Source organism: Eumetopias jubatus, unplaced genomic scaffold, assembly GCF_037043125.1.
Source record: "Eumetopias jubatus isolate StellerSeaLion01/CBP00866 unplaced genomic scaffold, mEumJub1_p1.0 scaffold_3, whole genome shotgun sequence".
Classification (NCBI taxonomy): domain Eukaryota; kingdom Metazoa; phylum Chordata; class Mammalia; order Carnivora; family Otariidae; genus Eumetopias; species Eumetopias jubatus.
In genome coordinates, this window is record NW_028274809.1 from 182,923,580 (window position 1) to 182,944,663 (window position 21,084).

The 21,084-nt window shown below is 42.3% G+C and overlaps 1 protein-coding gene across 6 annotated transcripts in view; it reads left to right on the top strand.

The window, feature by feature from the left end:
• The first annotated feature begins 12,510 nt into the window (after positions 1-12,510).
• CLYBL (citramalyl-CoA lyase) overlaps positions 12,511-21,084 on the top strand; it is a 253,009-nt gene continuing 244,435 nt past the window's right edge. For 5 of the 6 annotated variants that reach the window (XM_028112045.2, XM_088021886.1, XM_028112043.2 and 2 more), the window contains exon 1: positions 12,518-12,593. In XM_028112045.2, coding sequence (XP_027967846.2) covers positions 12,532-12,593 — 62 coding nt within the window. In that variant the 5' untranslated portion in view covers positions 12,518-12,531. Of the gene's footprint in view, positions 12,594-21,084 lie in introns of all 6 variants that reach the window. The other variant, XM_088021888.1, reaches the window with a different exon arrangement.

Below are 21,084 nucleotides of genomic sequence, written 5' to 3' on the forward strand. Positions count from 1 at the left end.
CTGCTAACTGGTTTCCTGACATTTTTTTTTTTGTTAATTTCCTTGTATATTCTAGATGAGGTATCAATAAACTCTACTGTAAAGGGCCCAGATAGTTAGCATTTTCGGATTTGCAGGCCATATGTTCTCCGCGGCACCAGCTCAACTCTGCTGTTAAAGCATGTAGCACCTATGACGATGCGTAAGTGAACGAGCAGGACTGTGTTCCGATAAAACTTACACAAAAAGGTGGCAGGGCCAGACCTGCTGCCATTTGCCTTCAAGCCATTACAGGACAGAGCACAGAATTTGAAATCAGGCAAGCTCTAAGTGGTAATTCTCTATTGAACGTTGTTTAGCTACTGTTTCTTCTTCTTAAGATTTTATTTTTAAGTAATCTCTGCACCCAGTGTGGGGCTCAAACTCATGACCCTGAGATCAAGAGTCACATGTGCTTCTGACTGAACCCCATTACCTACTATTTCTTGAATACCTGCTAACTCAAGACTCTTGGTTTTGAGCGCCAAAAACCCAACTCAAACAACATTAATTTAGAAACTACATACATATTGGCTGGAAATGTATACAGCAGAAAATGTATGAAGAAATCTGTGTCATTGAAATGAATTGGACGCTTAACCACCGAGCCACCCAGGTTCCTCATACAGGGTGTATTTTTAAAGAAAATTTATTATTCTTTTTTGCTTAAAGTGAGTTTCAATTTGTTTCACCACAATAATGCAACAGAGCAGAGCAGGCCAAAATGCAGGGGCTTAAAACAATGGGTATTTACTATTGGCAAGTGTGCATGTGTCTGTTGAGGTTTGGCTGATCTGGGCTGGGGCAGATTTGTTTCTCACTGCAGGTGGAGGCTTGGCTCCACGGGTCTCTCCTTCTCCACACTGCGGTCTGCTTTGCCAGGGGCCTGTTCGTCTAACAGTGATGGCAACAGTGCAAAGGGCAACGGAAAGAGGCGCGGCCACCCAAGGCCTAGGGCTTCAATGGGCATATAGCCAGGCTCGAAGTCAAGGAGCAAGGGGGTATACTCTATGCACACCGAGCCGATGGAAGGGTATTGAAGCAGAAAGGGTGGGAGATTTGGAGTCGACTCCATCTACCAAGAAGAAGGGGAAATCTAAACTCCATTCCCTAGATTTCAAAGTCTCCTATTGTCTGGTCTCACTCCATTCATCCAGTCCTACCCCTGACTTTGGGCTATTCATCTAAGACACAGTTCATGGACCTTGGGAATCTTCTAGAAGCCGGAAAAGATTGGGCAATCCCAGATAGCAAACCGTCTTCCAACCGCAGGCCAAACTTAGCTTACTGCCGCTTTCCCACCGCACAAAAAAGAGGGGGGAGTTTTATGGGTCTGCTTGTTATCGGGAGTGTTTATAAAACAAACAAATGTTAAACAATTTCTCCTCTAGGAAATAAACCAAGCCAGAGATCTTCTTTATGATCTTTTATTTTAGTTCTTTGGGGGAAAAAATCTCCAGGAATTATTTTCTCAATAAACAATGGCAACAGTTTATTTTTGTGGGATTGACTTGAATCCTCCCCCACTTTCTTTTTTTGGATTAAGAGGTTGACTACAGAAATGAGAAAGAGATGGTTTTTTTATTCTTTTTTTGTATGTGGTTTCTCTGGCTGGAAAATAAAAGCTCTGCATTCTTTCTGTATTCAGTGCACTTCAAAGTTATAAAAATTTAGATAAAGTACATCAGGTTTATGGTTGTTCTAGATTTCAGTCTATTTATAACTTCCTCATATTTCACATTAGTTTGACCTCAGGTTAAAGGAATGCTTTTGAAAAGTATAATGATTTGATCCTAGCAATGGATATAGCAAAAATACTGGGGTCAATAAGTTAAATTAAAAGGCTTAAACTAAAAAAAAAAAGAAGAAGAAGAAGAAGAAGAAGAAGAAGAAGAAGAAGAAGAAGAAGAAGAAGAAGAAGAAGAAGAAGAAGGAAAAGAAGAAGAAGAAAACTAGATCTGGCAAACTTTAAGTTTAGGACTTCATGACAATAGGAGAACTTCCCAGCCGTGTTCTCATAAAAGAATTATGGTGTGAAAATCTTTTTCAAAGCTTGCCAGAGTTAAAAAGTTTGCACTAGAAGAAACTAATTTCCAAACCCTCTGACTCATTTTCACAGCTTACATAGGGATTTTCTCTGGATTTGTCTTTAGTACCTTTACATATGTGTTTTGTTTCTTTTCTTTTCCACCAAAGTCTGAATAATGCCAAATGAGTTGGAGTTTCACAATATTACCTAAAATATATGCTTCAGTAATTTTTGAGAGGAAAAGAGTAAGTTTCAAAATAGTATATATATATATATATATACACACACATATATATATGATTTTTAAGATATATATATAGGAGTGCGTGTATCTATATCTGTCAATCTAGAGTGAAAAAGAGATATACATACACACATTGCACAGAAAAATGTGTAAGAACATGTCTATAAAGAAGATACCAGAATATTAACGACTACCTTTGTGTGTTAACTTTCTCTCCATGCCCCTATTTATTTGTTTTCATATGTTTAAATTTGTTTCTAACGAACATATATCATTACCTATATAGTACTAAATGGGATTTTTTTAAAAAAGAGAATAAATATTTAATAATTTGACCTTTCGCCTGAGGAATTCTGAAAGTCCTCTGACTTTAAGGAAACTGATGACAAACCCTTCTATAGGGAGCTTGTTGGAAGGCTGGCAGTCCTGTGGCAAGCTTTATTGTGTCATTAGGCAGAAAATCAGAGTGGAACAGGATGAGTTTGCATCCCACCGACTGCCTGCCTCACCAGGCTGGTCCTAACACGCCCCTAGAGAAGCATGCTGTGCGCGGGAGCGATACACCCAGAGTCACCTCTGAGTCTGGGCTTGCGTACCAGAAGTTCACCTGCCACGTATGAAGCATAGGGGAGCTGTTGCTAGATCAAGGGTCAGGCAGATCTTGCTAAGCGAGACATTAACTTATGCTTAGAGATGTTGCTCATGCAGCAATATTTTAAAAAATAATCACATTCATTGTGATATTATGGATAAGATTAAATACTAACTATATGCATAGGTTTAGAACTTGGCAGATGGCATTTTACTTCTTATAAATCAAAAGGAATTATAGATGTGATTAAAATTAATCTCTCTTTGTGTTTCCAAATGTAGCCTGTTGAAATTTAGATATCTGAGGACTGACATTATGATAGTTTATGAACAAGGCAATCCCACAACTGGTTTTCAGAACCTGCTGAGTTAGCTACCGGAGCTGGAGCCGGGAATGAAGCAATGGACCTTGCATTCAGGGATTTGTGCTTATCATCGCAACAAGTTCAAGATTTGCTTTGTCCTTTTGTTCTAAGTCTTAGAACAACAAATAAAAACAAGAAGAGTGACTAGGGAACCTCAGCCACATGAACAATTATGAACAAATTGTTCAATCTGTTAGATGGACCATTTTGCCATCCTGGATCAAGGCCAGTTATGCCATTGTGGGCAGGGTGCAAAGGTTTAGCAAATGGGGATTAAGGAACAGCTCAGAGCAATCAGATCATATAAAGTCCCAAATGCCTAGTTTATCAGGATGAATCCAAGTTTGGCTCCTATTGCTAAAAGAAAAAATAAAAAGTGATGCACATGTTACTTACAAGCAAACCTGAGGGCATGCCATCTATTATCAGCAATAAACAGATTTGATTCTTTTGTAAACGAGATTGTCAGGGCCCAGGGGATTTGTCAGCACCCGGATAATCCTTCAAATCATCTGCCTGGCCTACCATGGTAATAGGAAATTGTCAGTAATAAGGCTGGTTAGCAATCTTCTTGTCTGGTGCATTAAAGATTATTCCACAAAACTCAGAGGGTCTTAGCCAACCAGCCTTCATTATATGGTTCAACATCACAAGTCCACAGAGCCTGCAAAGATTGTCACCTGTGCAAGTTGCTAGGCCCTCACTCTGCACAGCAGCTGGGACTTGGGGAGTTTTTAATGCAATATGGGATATGAAACAGAGAATTCAGTTGCCATGGGCATGCCCAACCGTGTATAGTAACCCACTCTTCACATACCAAGATGGTGCAGGGCGCCAGGCCCAGTTAGGGATCCACAGCTTCATGAAGGTCAGACTGTGGTTTCTTTGTTTCTTTTTTTTAAAGACTGATTCATTAGAGAGAGAGAGAGAGAGAGAGTGTGTGTGTGTGTGTGTGTGTGTGGGAGGGAGTGAGGGGCAGAGAGAGAGGGAAAGTCCTAACTGAGCTTCTCGATCAGCCGATCTCGATCTCATGACCCTGAGATTAGGACCTGAGCTGAAACCAAGAGTCCAAGGCCCAGTCACTGCACCGCCTAGGTGCCCCTAGACTGTGGTTTCTTGTTTCTTCTTTTCACCTTATTGTTCATATGATTCAAATTTTGTGTTTTGAATAAGTAATACATACACATGATTACAAAAAATTTTTTTAACCATTTTATTTTTTTTTAAGAAGGCTCTACGCCTGCTGGGGCGCCTGAGCGTCGAAGTCAGTTAAGCCTGGGACTCTTGCTTTCAGCTCAGGTCATGATCTCAGGGTCATGGGATTGAGCCCTGAGTCAGGCTCTGCACTCAATGCGAAGTCTGCCTCAGATTTTCTCTCCCTCTCCCTCCTACTCGCTCTCTCTCTTAAATAAATTTTAAAAAAATCTTAAAAAAGAAAGGAAGAAAGAAAGAAAGAAGAAAGAAAGAAAGAAGAAAGAAAGAAAGAAACTCTAAAATCAGGACCCTGAGATCTAGAATCGCATGCTCTACCGACTGAACCAGCCAGGTGACCTTCAAAAAAAAATTTTTTTTTTAAGATTCTATTTATTTATTTAAGAAAGAGAATGAGGGAGAGAAAAAGAGTGGGGGAGGGAGGGGTAGAGGGAGAGAGATGGAACCTCAAGCAGATTCCACAAATATTTATTTAGCATCTACTCTGTCTTAGGTATCATTTTATTTTATTTTTTATTTTTAAAGATTTTATTTATTTGACAAAGAGAGACACAGCTTACATCCTAATGGTAAGTAACATACTGTGAACAAATAAAATGACAGTAATGGCAAGCAATAAGCAAATCAATGTATGACATAATATGAGGTAGTGATAAGTGCTCTGTGTCTCTATCTAATGGGTTCGGGGTGAAGAGTCTTTTTTTTTTTAATGACATATAGAGGAAGGGCTCCAATTCTGTCTTGAAAAATTACCGAAGCTGCTGACTTTAGAAACTTTCACGCTGAAGGAGGCTCTGGCCAGAGCATAAACTTGCTGACCCTGTTTGAAACTGAATGAAATGTTTCTGGTCTTTTGAACAATACAGTGTCACTTTGGACTTACAAATGACTTTAAAGGCACTCTCTGAGAATCAGTTTGTATGTAAAGGTGCTCTTGGGAAGGTTTCTTTTACGAGTGATAGTAGTTTCTTATTGCTGCTGTGAGAAGTTACCATAACTTCGGTGGCTTAAAACAACACAGCTTTATTATCTTGCAGTTCTGGAGGTCAGAAGTCTGAACGAGCTGTTGTGGGGATAAAAGCAAGGGGCATGCAAGACTGCATTTCCTCTGGAGGCTGCAGGGGGGAGCCATTTCCTCGATTTTTCCAACTTCTGGAAACGTCTGCATGCTTTGGCTGGGGCACTCCTCACTCTAGCCTTGATTTCATGTCATATCTTGTTGTTCTGACTCTGACCCCCTTGCCTCCTTCTCCAAAGGACTAGTGATTCCACTGGGCTCACCCAGATAATCCAGGATAATCTCCCCACCTCAGGATCCTTAATGTCATCACACCGGCAAACTAACATATTCATAGGTTCTGGGGATTAGCTTGTGGACAGGTTTCAGGGGCCATTTTTCTGCCCACCGTATAGGCAATTAGGAAACAACCTGGGTGGCAAAATTGTTAAGTGTCCGACTCTTGGTTTCAGCTCAGGTCATGATCTCAGGGTCGTGTGGGGTTCCAAGCTCAGTGCACAGTCTGCTTGAGATTTTCTCTCCCTCTCCCTCTGCCCCTCCCAGTCATGCTCACCCTCTCTCTTTCTAAAATACATACATACATACATACATACATACATACATACATACATACATACATAAATAAATAAATAAATAAATCTTTAAAAAAGAAAAAAAAACAAACAACCTGGCTGGCTCAGTTGGCGGAGCATGCTACTCTTGACCTCTGGGTTGTGAGTTTGAGCCCCACATTGGGAGTAGAGATTACTTTAGTAAAATCTTAAACAAACAAAGAAAAAAGAAACAGGGCACCTGGGTGGCTCAGACCGTTAAGCACCTGCTTTTGGCTCAGGTCATGATCCCGGGGTCCTGGGATCAAGTTCCGCATTGGGCTCCCTGCTCAGCGGGGAGTCTGCTTCTCCCTTTCCCTCTGCTGCTTGCTCTCTCTCTCTCTCTCTCTCTCTGTCAAATAAATAAATAAAATCTTCCTTAAAACATTTTTAAAAATTATATTAAAAAAACAGCAACTGAGGAGCAAGATAATAACATACAAAGTGAATTAAAGTAACAGGGAATTACGTAAAGAATAATTTTGGCAGAGGATGCCTCAAGATTCAACACCTTGAGTTTAGCAAATGAGTTTTAAATATCTGGTGTGTGCCAGGATACATCAGTAAACAAAACAGGAAAAAAAATCCCTGCCCTTATGGGGCTTACATTCAACAACGACACCATCAGATTTAGTAATTTAGAAACGGAGAAGTTCTATGGAAGAAAGGAAGAGTGGATCGGGGAAGGGACTGGAGAGCGGCCAGTGGGCGGGGGGAAACCCTCTGCCTGCGGACACTAGGGGGAGCTGCAGCACACTTTTGGAGGCTGAGACTGGTATAGGATCTCAGTTATATAATCAGAGATTGGGAGCCAGAAGGAATCTTAGAGGTCAGCTAGTTTAATTTCCTCAGTTCCTAAAGAGAAAGCTACGGCTCAGAAGGTCCACAATGTGGTCGTTAGTTATTCTGCATTTGGCCTAAATTTGAGAGTCTCCTCCTCTCTCCCCAGGAAAGCCAGACATAGTCATCACCTTATCAAAGGCAGTGCCTGCCAGGAGGTGAGGCTGGGAGGGTTTTGTATCCAAGCAGCAGGAGGGATGGATGATCTCAGAGTGTAGTTCTATCTGTGCCACTGTTGAAAAATCATTCCACAGAACTTCTAATACGTCTCTTTCTAAGTGCGGCATTCTGAAGTCTTAAAACAGTGACACTGCCCTTCAGCCTTTGAGACTCAACATTGGTGAAAATAACCTACATCGGCCAGACACCAAAGGAAAGGAAAAGTGGATTATAATAAAGAGCCTTTGGTGTTTATAACAAAAGAATAATGTAGCTTCATTTTCCTAATCGTTACTGCTTCAAATGGTTATTTAAGCTTTAAATGGTTACAGTAAATCATGGGTTGATTAGATATTTTCATCCAGTATCTCCTGGGGTGTGACTATTTGCCAAAGGCGTAGTTGAGCCAATACAAAAGCCCAAAATTCCTTAGCTTAACAGGAAGAGTTATTTGAGTTTCACGATAATTATAAGACCAAGTGGTAACAATGTAATGCACTTCTATTGAGGAGACCTGTATTTTTTAGGGCAACGTTGGTTGAGACTGGGGCATTCACACGGTTTAGTCGGCCCCAGGCAGTACCTTCCCCTAACAGTCTGTTTAGAATCACTAGCAAGTCCCAGCTGGTTATTCCCTTCTCTGCAAAGTCCCCTGCTTGTCCCGCCCCTCTCAAGCAGAGGGAATTCCAGGATTCTTTCTGTTTCTGTATACCTTTCCCCGTCTCACCAGCAGACCTCAGGACCCACCTATTTTTCCCATTCACCTGTCTGCCTCTTTCACTAGACTAAATAGCTTCTTTTTTGTTTGCTTGTTTGTTTGTTTAAGATTTTATTTATTTATTTGAGAGAGTGAGAGAGAGCACACGAGCAGAGGGAGAGGGAGAAGCAGACTCCCCCGCTGAGCGGGGAGCCTGATGCGGGGCTTGATCCCAGGACCCTGAGACCATGACCCAAGCCGAAGGCAGACGCTCCACCGACTGAGCCACCCAGGAGCCCCTAAATAGATTCTTTTTAAAGTCTTTTTTTCTTGGGGTGTCTGGGTGGCTCCATTGGTTAAGTGCACAACTCTTGATTTTGGCTCAGGTTATAGGGTTGTGAGGTTGAGTCCTGCTTCGAGCCCTGCAATAGGTGTGGAAACTGCTTACGATTCTCTCTCTGACCCTCCCCTCCCCACCTGCCGCCACCCCCCCCATGAGTGAGCTCTCTCTCTAAAAAAAAAAAAAAAAAATCTTTTTTTTATTGTGGTAAAATATACATAACAAAATTTATCATTTTTAACCATTTTAAATGTACAGTTCAGTAGTGGTAAGTATAGTCACATTGTCGTGCAAACATCACCACTATCCCTCTCCAGAATTTTTTTCATCTTGTAGAACGGAAATTCTGTGCCCATTAAACAGTAATTCCCCACCACCACTTCCTCTTAGCCCCTGGCAACCCTCATTCTCTGTCTCTATGAATCTGATTACTCTAGGAAACTCCTAGAATTGGACTCATGCAGTATTTGTGTGTGTATGTGTGTGCATGTGTGTGTGGCTTATTTCATTTAGCGTGATGTCCTCAAGGTTCATCCATGCTTAGCATGTTTCTGAATTTTATTCAGATAGCTTCTTGAGGTCAGGAATCGTTCAATAAATGTTTAAATTTGTTTGAGTTGAAAAAATTAGGTGGATATGAATGTAAAGTAATGGGATCTGTGAACAACCTCCAAAGGGAGGACGTTAACGCTGAGAGCCCCATGTGAACAGGATGAAGCACAGATCTACAGGCATGTGCATCTATGGTCACAGGGCCTGGCACCCCACGCCGGCCTGCTGCTTCACTTCCACCTGCCAGAGCTCATGCAGATGTCTCTTCCGAACAATCTCAACCTGGAAATACACCGGCAAAGCAATTTCTGGGAGAAGTGCTTCCAGCTGAGCGGGGTCAAGAGTGTGAAAGCTACTACAATGCCATTAGAGTTCATTCCAGACAGGAGTTTCCATGTTGACCAGATACGGATAAGAACTAAACATTCTCTTCGTGCTTTTACATATCTGATGACCACAGATGGTCTCTGGCTTCATGTATTTCAAACTTTCTCTTCTATTACCCACATACTTCTGGGCCAGGTGCCTTAACGAGCATATTCTTATTGGGACATGACCTCTGGCCTTGCATTTCTACACAGGTGAGGCAGCACACTGGGCAGTAGTAGTCCTGGGAAGCGTTTCTAAACCTGGACAGCTAATCATAACTAAACATGGAAGTGCTTGCAAATCACACAAATACAGGGGTGCCCAGCTGGCTCAGTTGGTAGAGCATGTGACTCCTGATCTCAGGATTGTAAGTTCGAGCCCCATGTTGGCCATAGAGATTACTTAAAAATAAAATCTTTTGAAAAATCACATAGGGGCACCTGGGTGGCTCAGTAGGCTAAGCAGCTGCCCCTCGATTTTGGCTCAGGTCTTGATCTCAGAGTCATGGGATAGAGCCCTGTGTCAGGCTCTGCACTCAGCGGGGAGTTAGCTTCCCGCCCTCTCTCTCCCTCTCTCTCTCTGCCCCTCCCCGCTCTCATGAGCTCTCTCTCTCTAAAATAAATAAATCAATCTTTTTAAAAAATAAATAAAATGCATTTAAAAATCACATAAACACATTCTACTAAATCTAAGCCAAATATAACCCAGCTCAACTTCCGCGTAATTGGACCCTCAAAATGCTGCACCCCAAAGGGGTGCCTGACTGGCTCAGTCAGTAGAGCATGTGACTCTTGACCTCGGGGTCATGAGGTCAAGCCCCATTGTGGGTGCAGAGATTACTTAAATAAATGAATAAAAATTTTTAGAACTGCTGCAGCTACTCCAACACCACCCAACACAAAAGAAGCTTAAGGGAGTATAAGTTGGAATACACAGGGAAAGCACCTAGACCAATGGTAGTGAAAATATCTCACTTTTATATATTTTACAAAGAAAAATGACCTGTGAACACACTGGGTGGGGGTACCTATAAGGGGCCTATTCCAGTCAGGGGCCCTAAGGCTTAACCTCCTTTGGCTTTTGGTAAATCTGCCCTTTGGCTCTTTTTATGCTAAGCATTAGTTGAATTGATTTTTATTTTAATTTTTTGTTGAGAATATTATCCAACATACACAGAGGTGAGAAACATGTAATCAACCCCACTCCCACCCTGTGTACCAGCCACCCAGCTTCAGTAATTATCAGTGTTGGTTCATTATTCTAGTGCCCAGCATTGCCACTCCTGAGCTTATTATGCTCCAGAGGTAATGTTTCTGGCTCCTATCCTTTCTCAGATCTTTGCAAGGTTTTTACCCTACCAGATTGCCCAATTCAACAGGATAATGAGTCTCTGCTAAATTTCATATTTTTAAAATGTCCTTGGGGGCAAACATGTACTTTTAGTTTTGGAGGCTGTGAATAAAACCACATTTGACTAGCCTCAAAGGAGGAACTCTGGATTCCTTTCTCTATTATATCCGGAAATATGGGAAGTTAATAAAGCTTTATTTTAAAATACACAAAAATTAGAAAACAATTCTTAAAACCTATGAGTTAGTAATCTCATGAAGAGGCTCAACAAAACCACAGATGTCCTGGTGAGAATGGGCATAGCTACAGTTTCTTCAAGCAGAATCTGAAAGAAATTGAATCAGCAAATGAGTCACTGGAGGTTCTACTTTACCTAAAAAGCCATAAGGTCCAGGGCATTTTTAATAAAGACAACTATTCATATGGCAGTTCTTGGAGTTATAATGAGGCTTGTGGAACATTTTCATTTTATATTTATTAAATACTTACTGGTTACAAGTCACTCACCCAGGTGCTGGGGGCACACAGCACTGACAAGATACACCAGGTCCCTGTTCTCAAAGAGCTCACAGTCTATTCCTATAGATGGTGTTTTTTAAACCAGAGCACTATCCCCCTTTCTAGGGGTGGGATTGCCCACACAACCCTATGCCCCCTTAAGCCCACCCCTTTGATCAGTGGGCAGCAGTTCCCTCCCACCTTGAGAACCACTGAGGAAAAGGCAACAATAAGAAAGTGAGTTCACAAATCCCCCAATACTGTGATGAGGGCTGTGATGGAAACCATCAGGTTGCTGTGACAGTGAAATAGATTGGGAGGACCCTCTGGGTCGTCAGTGCAACCCTCTCGGAGCAGGTGGCAGATAGTCTAAATATCCTGGAGGATAAGAAGGTGTAGCTGTGGTTCTGGGGATGGGAGCAGCATGGGGGGGGGGGGAGGCCCTGAAGTGAGAGATGGCTTAGTGAACTTAAAAAAAGTGGAAAGAGGGGCACCTGGGTGGCTCAGATGGTTGAGTGTCTGCCTTTGGCTCAGGTCGTGATCCCAGGGCCCTGGGATGGAGCCCCACGTTGGGCTCCTGACTCAGCGGGGAGCCTGCTTCTCCCTCTGCCACTCCCCCTGCTTGTGCTTTCTCTCTCTCTCTCTCTCTGTGTGTCTCAAATGAATAAATACAATCTTTAAAAAAAAAGTGGAAAGAAGAATGTGGGGTTGAAATAAGGTGGAGAGATAGGCAGGGACCAGATCCTCTAAAGCCTTCAGGTTTGTGGTGAAGAACTTGGGTTTTATTCTAAATGCTTCCCATTGGAAGCCACCAAAGGGTTTCAAGAAGGGAATTGACATGATGATGATAATAATGAGAATTAACGCTACAGGGCACTTGCTCTGGGCCAGCAAGGTTTTAAGCTCTTTATATAAATTAACTCAAGATATCCTTATAACAGACCTATGAGGTGAGTACTATTAATATTCCCATCTTATAGAGGAGGAAACTGAGGCACGGAGAGCTTAAGTAGCTTAACCAAAGTCACACAGCTAGTAAAGTCTGTTTTAATACCTTAGCAGTCCCCCGACTGTGAAGCGGCAGGAGTTGTATTTGCTGAAAAACTGACAGGAAGGAGTTAGAGTGACGTGTTGTGTTTGCTGACTGAGTCTTCAGCAAGCATTTCTCTGGCCCAGAAAGTTGCCCACAGCTCTTCTGATTCTATTACAGGAATGTACGTCCCATAATGGATTCCCTGTTAAGGCGTGCACAAGGTGAGGCTCACGAATTTGTTAGGCAGTACTTTTAACAACACAAGCAACTAATCCCTAGAAAAATTGGCCTGTTCTGGTTGGGAAAACGCAAAGTCTCTCAACGTCGCCTTAAAAAACCCAGAAGCACGGGGAAAACTGGATTCAGTCACCAGAAAAACCGCTCAAGAAGTGGCCAACCACTCGGAGCCCTTACTCTGCCTGCCATGACAGCGCAGAAGTTTCTGGCAGCAGGGACACCTCGGGCTCGGGGTGGGAACAGGTGCGTCAGGCAAAGGGCACGGCTTTCGGGGGACGAGGCGTGGCGCGGCTGGGATTGCGGGGGGCGGGCCCACCTGGGGGCGGGGCCATAGGGGCGTGGCGAAATGAGGAAGGACAGGCCTGAGGCGGGGCGCGCGCGTCAGGAAGATGGCGTTGCGTCTGCTGTGGAGAGCTCTCCCTGGAACGGCGGCGGCGGCGCTGCCGAGGCTGTGAGTTCAGGTCCCTAAGTCCCCCGCCACCCGGCCCGGCCTCCCCAGTCCCTGCCGGGAACCATCCCCACGCCGGCCGGGAGCACCGCGCGCCTCCCGTGCGCCGGCTCGACCTCTGCCAAGGTCGCCGACGCTCCGCGACGGTCGCCTCTCCTGCGCTTGCCTCCCTGTGGGAGGGTCCTTGCTTGGGCCCGGGAAATGGGTACAAACATTCGGATTCGCAGCCCCAGAGCACACAACGAGTCTCTCCCACAAGTGGAAGCCGCGAACTTACGGCTGTTTTGTAAAAGGGTCCTGGAGTCCGCCTGTGAGCGACGGCTCGCCTGCTGAGTGAGAACACCCTCCACCCGTTGGTTCTGCACAGCGGCTCCCAGACTGGCCTCAGGACCCCTTTACCTGCCGGAAAATTATTGAGGACCCCTTAGAGTTTTCTTGTATCTTTTAATCTTTACGGTGTGAGGAATTAAAACAGAATTTTTTTTTTTTAAGATTTTTTATTTGAGAGAGAATGAGAAACAGCAGGAAAGGGGAGAGGGTCAGGGGGAGAAGCCGAGCAGGGAGCCCCACGCCGGGACTCGATCCCAGGACCCCGGGATCATGACCGGAGCCGAAGGCAGTCGCCTAACCGACTGAGCCACCCAGGCGCCCTTAAAACGGAATTTTTAAAAATACTCATTTACAAATGACAAACCCGTAACATCTTAACACATGTAGTGAAAGAGGGGCGTGGTATATATTTTTGAAAATTTCTTTGGTTTAATAAAGGACAGTTGGAGTCTCATCAGCTGTTCTGGAGGAAGTTTACAGAGCGATTCTGGGCTCCGGCAGACGCTAGTTGGAAAAGGGAAGACCTCTCAGACCATCTCGAAAGGTCTCAGGAACTCGCAGATGCCCTCGGACCACACTCTGAGAACCGCTGGGCTAGCAGTTGCCTGTTGGCCAACTACATGCACACGTTCCGTTATCTCCTTTGATCCCCTGACCACCGTGTGAAGAAGCCGGAAGACTTCTTTATAAAGATGAGGAAACAGGCTTAGGGAGGCTAAGTGACGCAAAGCAGAGAACGGCAGAGTTTGGTTCCGAAACCAAGTCTATGGCTCCTGGTCCAGAACTTCTTCTATTTGCTTGCTCCGGGCTTCCTGACTCACCGGTGTGTCCTGCACTGGGCCTACCCGGTCTTGTACATCATACCTTCCCCTTTTCTAGACCTGAGCCTGGTACGTGGCCCTGGGCTCAGGGGATCACCCCCGGAACCAGAGATGCTGCTGAGGCCGTATACGCAGACCCTTCCAGAAGGTCCCTTTTCTTGCAGGCCAGCGTCTGCGGCCTGTTTAATAATGGGTCCAGGGACCACATACAGTCACCTACTTCTAAAGCGCTTGGGACTCGTCTCACAGTGCTCTTTGCCATCCTTATTAGCGCACTGGTTATTTCTCCACACGCTTAACAGGTCCTACTAAGGCCGTGACAGCGGGCCTTCATGCTGGGTGCTTCGGGGAGCCTAGACCCTGGGTTAAATCCTCTGGGTTTCTGCCCCTTCAGAACACACGGAGATGGGAGCAGTAAAGGTGCCAAATTATCAACTTGCCAAAAATGGCAACTGCTTACAGATGGCTTAATTTCTACCCGAGTTGGGTTGCACTTAAGCTTCAGGCCGGTGGGCCTGCTTCTGGTGGCTTTATCCTTCTGTTTTTTAGAGTATTAGCACCATTGCTGGTAGGCAGGGACCATTCCTGACTTGTCTACCGAGTCTCCAATATTTTCCCCTGTTGCAGTGCTCTTCCTGATGCTTCCCCTTCCATCCTGTCTCTGGCCCTTCTGCTTTCTGTAGCCACTGCTCAATTTATGTAAATAGCTGGCTCTCAAGTTGGGGGAGCATAACTCCCCACTCCTAGGAGTGCTACTGGTAGGAGTGTCTTTTAAGCCCTCTCCACTGACAGAGCAAAGAAAAATATGTGTGAATTGTGACCCATGCATATATTATAAATACATACATTATTTAGGTAAGCTCTGGGCCCAAGGTGGGGCTTGAACTCATGGCCCTAAGATCAAGAGTCACATGCTCTGTAGCCTGAGCTAGCCAGGTGCCTCTAAATATTTCTATATGTAACCACTGTGTCTATATTAGGCTAAACATGAGTTCATATTACCTCCAATTCTAATCCATTACCACATGGATCATTCTAGCCTCCTCCCCTTTGCTTACTAATAAATCTTTACTACTACAGTTAGAAACTTGGCCTTTCCCCGCACCAGCACCAAAAAAAGAAAAGCCTGACTCCCACCGTCCACCATCCAATTTCAGCATACACATATAGCAGTATTTGAATTGTTAGACCATACTCCATGGGAAAAAACTATCGAAGTACAGTACTTATGTGCAGTTCCTTTTCCTTTAATAGGCTCTAGTCATTTCCTTAGTTACTTAGGTCGGTGCTTTTTCCTCCCATCCACTTCAGTGAGGTTGTTTCATACATCGTGATACAAGTAGATTCCCTTGTCACAGTCTGCATTCTTTCCTGGGATTCCCCTACCTCCCAGGTGAATTTTTTAAATTGCATATATTAAGGTTCACTCTTTTTGCTATAAAATTCTATGGATTTTGATAAATGCATAATACCATGTATCTACCATAACAATATTATACAGAATTATTTTATTTCCCTAAAAATTCCCTGTGCTTCACCTATTCATCCATCCTGCTTCCTCCCAAACTCCTGGCAAGCACTGATCATGTTCCTGTCTTTAAAGTTTTGCCTTTAGAATGCCATATAATTGGAGTCATATATAGTCATATAGTCCTTCAGACAGTGTTCCTTCACTTAGCAATGTGCATTAAGGTTCCTCCGTGTCTTTTTCATGGCTTTTTAACTCATTTTCTTTTGTTGCTGAATATTACATTTTAGAGATGTTTCCTGGTTAATCTGTTTGTCTGTTCGCCTACTGAAGGACATTTTAGTTGCTTCTATTAAGGTTTAATAAAGCTGCTCTAAACATCTTGTGCAGGTTTTCTATGTGCATAAGTTTTCAGATTAATTGAGTAGATACCTAGGAGTATGATTGTGTGGTAAAATATATATTGGGTTTTGTAAAAAAAACTACCAAACTACGTTCCAAAGTGCTATGCCATTTTGCATTCCCATCGTCAGTGAAAGTTCCTGTTGCTGTCGCATCCTTGCCAGCATTTAGTAGTATCAGTTAAAAAAATTTTGTTTAGTCATTCTAATAGGTGTGTAGTGGGATCTGTTGTTGTTTTAAAGTTAATTTGTTTTAACTTGAAATTCCCTGGTGTCAGCTGATGTTGAGCATCTTGTCATAAGTTTATTTGCCATTTGTGTATCTTTGGTGAGCTATTTAGATCTTCTGCCTATTTCTTGGATTGTTTTCTTTTTTTTAAAGATTTTATTTATTTATTTGACAGAGACAGACACAGCGAGAGAGGGAACACAAGCAAAGGGGGTGGGAGAGGGAGAAGCAGGCTTTCCGCCGAACAGGGAGCCCGATGCGGGGCTCGCTCGATCCCAGGACCCTGGGATCATAACATGAGCTGAAGGCAGATGCTTAACGACTGAGCCACTCAGGCACCCCTTGGATTGTTTTCTTATTGTTGAGTTTTAAGTATTTTTTGCATATTTTAGATATAAGTCTTTTATAAGATACATGTTTTGCAAATATTTTCTCCCAGTCTGTGACTAGTCTTTTCATTCTCTTAACAGTATCTTTTACAGAGCAGCAGTTTTTTATGTTAATGAAGTCACGCTTATTGATTTTTTTCTTTCATGGACCATGCTTTTACCATTTTTTGTTTGTTTTTTAAGATTTTACTTTGAGAGAGGGTAGGGGGAGAGGGAGAGAATCCTCAAGCAGGCTCCCCGCTGAGCACAGAGCCTGAAGCCAGGCTAGATCCCAGGACCCTGAGATCAATACCTGAGCTGAAACCAAGAGTCGGACACTTAACCGGCTGAGCCACCCAGGTGTCCCTGCTTTTGCTGATATATTTAAGAACTCATTGACAAATCCAAAGTCACGTAGATTTTCTCCTGTATTTCCTTCTAAAAGTTCTGCAGTGTTATATTTTCTTACTTAGGTCTGTGATCCATTGTAAGTTGTTTTTGTTTTTTGTCGTGAATGGATATTGGATTTTGTCAAGTTCTTTTTCTGCATCAATTGATATGATCATATGATTTTCCTTGTTTAGCCTGTTGATGTGACAGATTACATTCATTGATTTTTGAATGTCAAACCAGCCTCGTATACCTGGAATAAATCCTACTTGGTCGTGGTATTTAATTCTTTTTATACATTGTTGGATTTGATTTGCTCATGTTTTCTTGAGGGTTTTCCATCTATGTTCATGAGAGATATTGGTCTGTAGTTTTCCTTTTACGTGGTGTGTTTACTGAGTATTGGTTTCTGTATGTCTCATGTCTTTTTTGTTCCTCTCTTCCTTCCTTACTGCTTTCTTATGCATTAAGTGAATAAATTTCTTTAATGATTTCTAACTATTTTTTTTACTTTTTTATTGTATTTTTAAAGGGTTTTTTTTAGTGGTTACTCTAGGGCTTATCATATACATTTTTTTAATTAAAGATTTTATTTATTTATTTATTTATTTATTATTTATTTGAGAGAGAGAAAGGGAGAGAGCGCATGAGAGGGGGGAGGGTCCGAGGGAGAAGCAGACTCCCTGCTGAGCAGGGAGCCCGATGCGGGACTCGATCCTGGGACTCCAAGATCATGACCTGAGCCGAAGGCAGTCGCTTAACCAACTGAGCCACCCAGGCGCCCATCATATACATTTTTTTAAAAGAATTGTGGTAAAATAAAATATATGTAACATAAACTTTGTTATTTTAACCATTCTAAGTGTACAATTTAGTGGCATTATCACATTCTCACTGTCGTGCAACCATTACCACTATCTGTTTCCAAATTTTGTTCATCACTCCAAACAGAAACTCCATACCCATTGAGCAAGAACTCCTCCCCAGCACCTGGTAATCTCTAATCTACTTTTCTGTCTCTCTGAATTTGCTTATTCTAGATATTTCATGTAAGTGGAATCATATAATTCTTGTTCTTTTGTTTCTGGCTTATTTCACTTTGCATAATGTTTTCAAGAATCATTCATAATGTAGCATGTATCAGAATTTCATTCCTTTTTATGGTTTGATAACTTTCCATTGTATTATTACCATATACATCTTAACTTATCAGAATCTACTTTTGATTTATACTAACTTATTCCAGAAGATTGAGAAATGTTCCTTTTATATAGTTCTATTTCCTTACCTTTTCTTCTTCTTTTTTAAGATTTATTTATTTATTTGAGAGAGAGCGAGCAAGCGCATGCAGAGAGGGAGAGAATCTCAAGCTGACTCCTGGCTGAATGGTATTATAGTTAAACATATTATATTTATGTGTTACAAACCCAGTATATACGTTGTTGTAGTTTTACTTATATAATTTTATGTCTTTTATTTTTATTTATTTATTTATTTTTGAAGTAGGCCCCACACCTAGTGTGGGGCTTGAACTCACGACCCTGAGACTGAGTGGTATGTTCTACCGACTGAACCAGCCAGGTGCCCCAATTTTATGTCTTTTAAAGAAACTTAGAGAAGGAGATGCAAGTACATACACACTTTATAGTATTTGATATAGTTACCTTCTTATTTACTATTTCTGGTTCTCTTCATTTGTTCTTGTTGAGTTGAGTCACCATGTGGTGCCCTTTTTTAGCTTAGTACATCTTTGTTCTCACTCATCTGCTTTGTGTTGTTATTGGTAAATATATTACATTTCTATGTTATAGACCTAACAACACAATCATATAATGTTCTTTTATATAGTTTCTTTTTAAATTAGATAAGAGAAGAAAGGAGCAAGAATATGCATTTATACTTACTTAACTGTGTGTGTGTGTTTGTATGTGTGTGAATTTGAATTACTGTCTGGGATCACTTACTTTCAGCCTGAAGAACTTCCTTTAGGATTTCTTGAAAGGTGGGTCTGCTAGCAGTAGCACTACACATGTATGTGGCCTTTTAGAATCCCAGGAATATGTCAGAGTCTTTCAAAACTGCCTTTGGACATTTCATTTTCCATCTTTTCCTTTTTAAAAAAAAATTGTGTAAGTTTCAGGTGTATAGCTTTATAACTCGACATCTGCATACACTACAAAGCGATCACCACCACAAGTCTAGTGACCATCCATCACCATACAGTTGCCCTCTTCACCCATTTTGCCAATCCCCCCACCCCCTTAACCACTAGTCTGTTCTCTGTATGAGATTATTTTTGTTTTGTTTGTTCATTTCTTTTGCTTTTTAGGTTCCACATATGAGTAAGATCTTATGGTATTTGTCTTTATCCATCTGACTTATTTTGCTTGACATAATACCCTTAAGATCCATCCATGTTGTTGTAGATGGCAAGATTTCATTCTCTTTTATGGCTGAGTATGGCCTCATTGTATAAATATAACACATCTTTTATCCATCTATTGATGGACATTTTATTTCTGTATCTTGGCTATTGTAAACTATGCTGCAGTGAACATAACAATAAACAGGGGCGTATATATCTTTTTAACTAAAGTTTTCCTATTTGGATAAATACCCAGAAGTAGAATAGCTGGGTCATATGGTAGTTCTGTTCTTGGTTTTTTGAGGAACCTCCATACTGTTTTCCAGTGGCTGTACATGTTTACAATCCCACCAGCAGTGTGTGAGGTTCCCTTTTCTCTACATCCTCTCCAGCACTTGTTATTTTTTGTCTTTTTGATAATAGCCATTTTTACAGGTATTAGGTGAGATCTCATTTTGGTTTCGAGTTGCACTTCCCAAGTAATTAGTGATGTTGAGCATCTTTTCATGTGCCTATTGGCCATCTGGATATATTCTTTGGAAAATGGCTATTCAGATTCTCTCCTCATTTCCTTTTTTTAAAGATTTTATTTATTTATTTGAGAGAGAGAGAGAGCATGAGAGGGGAGAGGGTCAGAGGGAGAAGCAGGCTTCCCGCTGAGCCGAGAGCCTAATGTGGGACTCGATCCCAGGACTCCAGGATCATGACCTGAGCCGAAGGCAGTCACTTAACCAACTGAGCCACCCAGGCGCCCTCTCCCCATTTCTTAATCAGGTTGTTTTTTGTTGTTGTTGAGTTGAATTAATTCCTTTTGTATATTTTATATTAACCCCTTATTGGATATATGGTTTGCAGAGATTTTTTTCCCCATTCAGTAGGTTGCCTTTTCATTTTCCTGATGGTTTCTTTTGCTGTCCTGAAACTTTTTACTTTGATGTAAGTCCCATTTATTTATTTTTGCTTTTGTTTTTCTTGCCTTTGAAGTCCGATCCACAAAGACGTTGCTAAGACTGATGTCAAGGACTTTACCACCTATGTTTTCTCCTAAGAATTTTATGGTTTCAGGTCTTATATTCAAATTTTTAATCCATTCGAGTTAATTTTTATGTATGGAGTAATATAGCGGTCTAGTTTTATTCTTCTGCATGTGGCTATACAGTTTCTCCAACACTATTTGTTGAAGAGACTATTCCTTCTCCATTGTATATTCTTGGCTCCACCTTTTCCTTTTAAGCTTTTGGTTAGCCTGTTGTTTGCCCTGTTAACTGCCATTTCAGGTAGCAGTGATATTAAATAATTGCTTCTGATTTGACAAACACCCTCAGGGAAAATGCTATGCCCACTGTTCAGGCTCTGAGCTGGATGAGCCTTGCATGTGGGGTTTTCCAGGGAACTACCAGATAGGTCAAATAGTATCAGTTCTCTGTAAATGGTGCTTTGAAAGAGCTCCAACCCTGCCTTGCCTCCTCCAGTGGCTGCCAGGCAGCTGGTTTTAGACCATGATAGTGGCTATTGGTTTTCAAGGCTACCTCGGAACTGGGAAGAGGGAGCGGGTAAGTTAAAAAAACCCACATAGTTTATGTTCTTACTGAGATTCGTCCATGTTTTTTGAAGTAATGCTCCCAGATTGCTGCAAGCCTCTGGTTAATTTCTAGAGTTCTAAAAAAGTTGATTTTGACAATTTTTGCTAGTATTCTCATTGCTTTTATGGAGGATTGGGTTTTTGAAGGTCCTTTCTCTGCAATTTTGCTGAAGTCACTCCAGCTTAGAATTTTGGCCAAGAATGGATTTGAGGGGCGCCTGGGTGGCTCAGTCAGTTAAGCGTCTGCCTTCTGCTCAGGTCATGATCCTGGAATCCTGGGATTGAGCCCCACATTGGGCTCTCTGCTCAGCGGAGAGCCTGCTTCTCCCTCTCCCTCTGCCTGCCACTCCACCTGCTTGTGTTCTCTCTCTCTCTTTGTCAAATAAATAAATAAAATATGGGGCACGTGGATGGTTCAGTCATTAGGCGTCTGCCTTGGGCTTGGGTCATGATCCCAGAGTCCTGGGATTGAGCCCCGCATCGGGCTCCCTGCTCCCACGGGGAGTCTGCTTCTCCCTCCCCAACTCCCCCTGCTTGTGT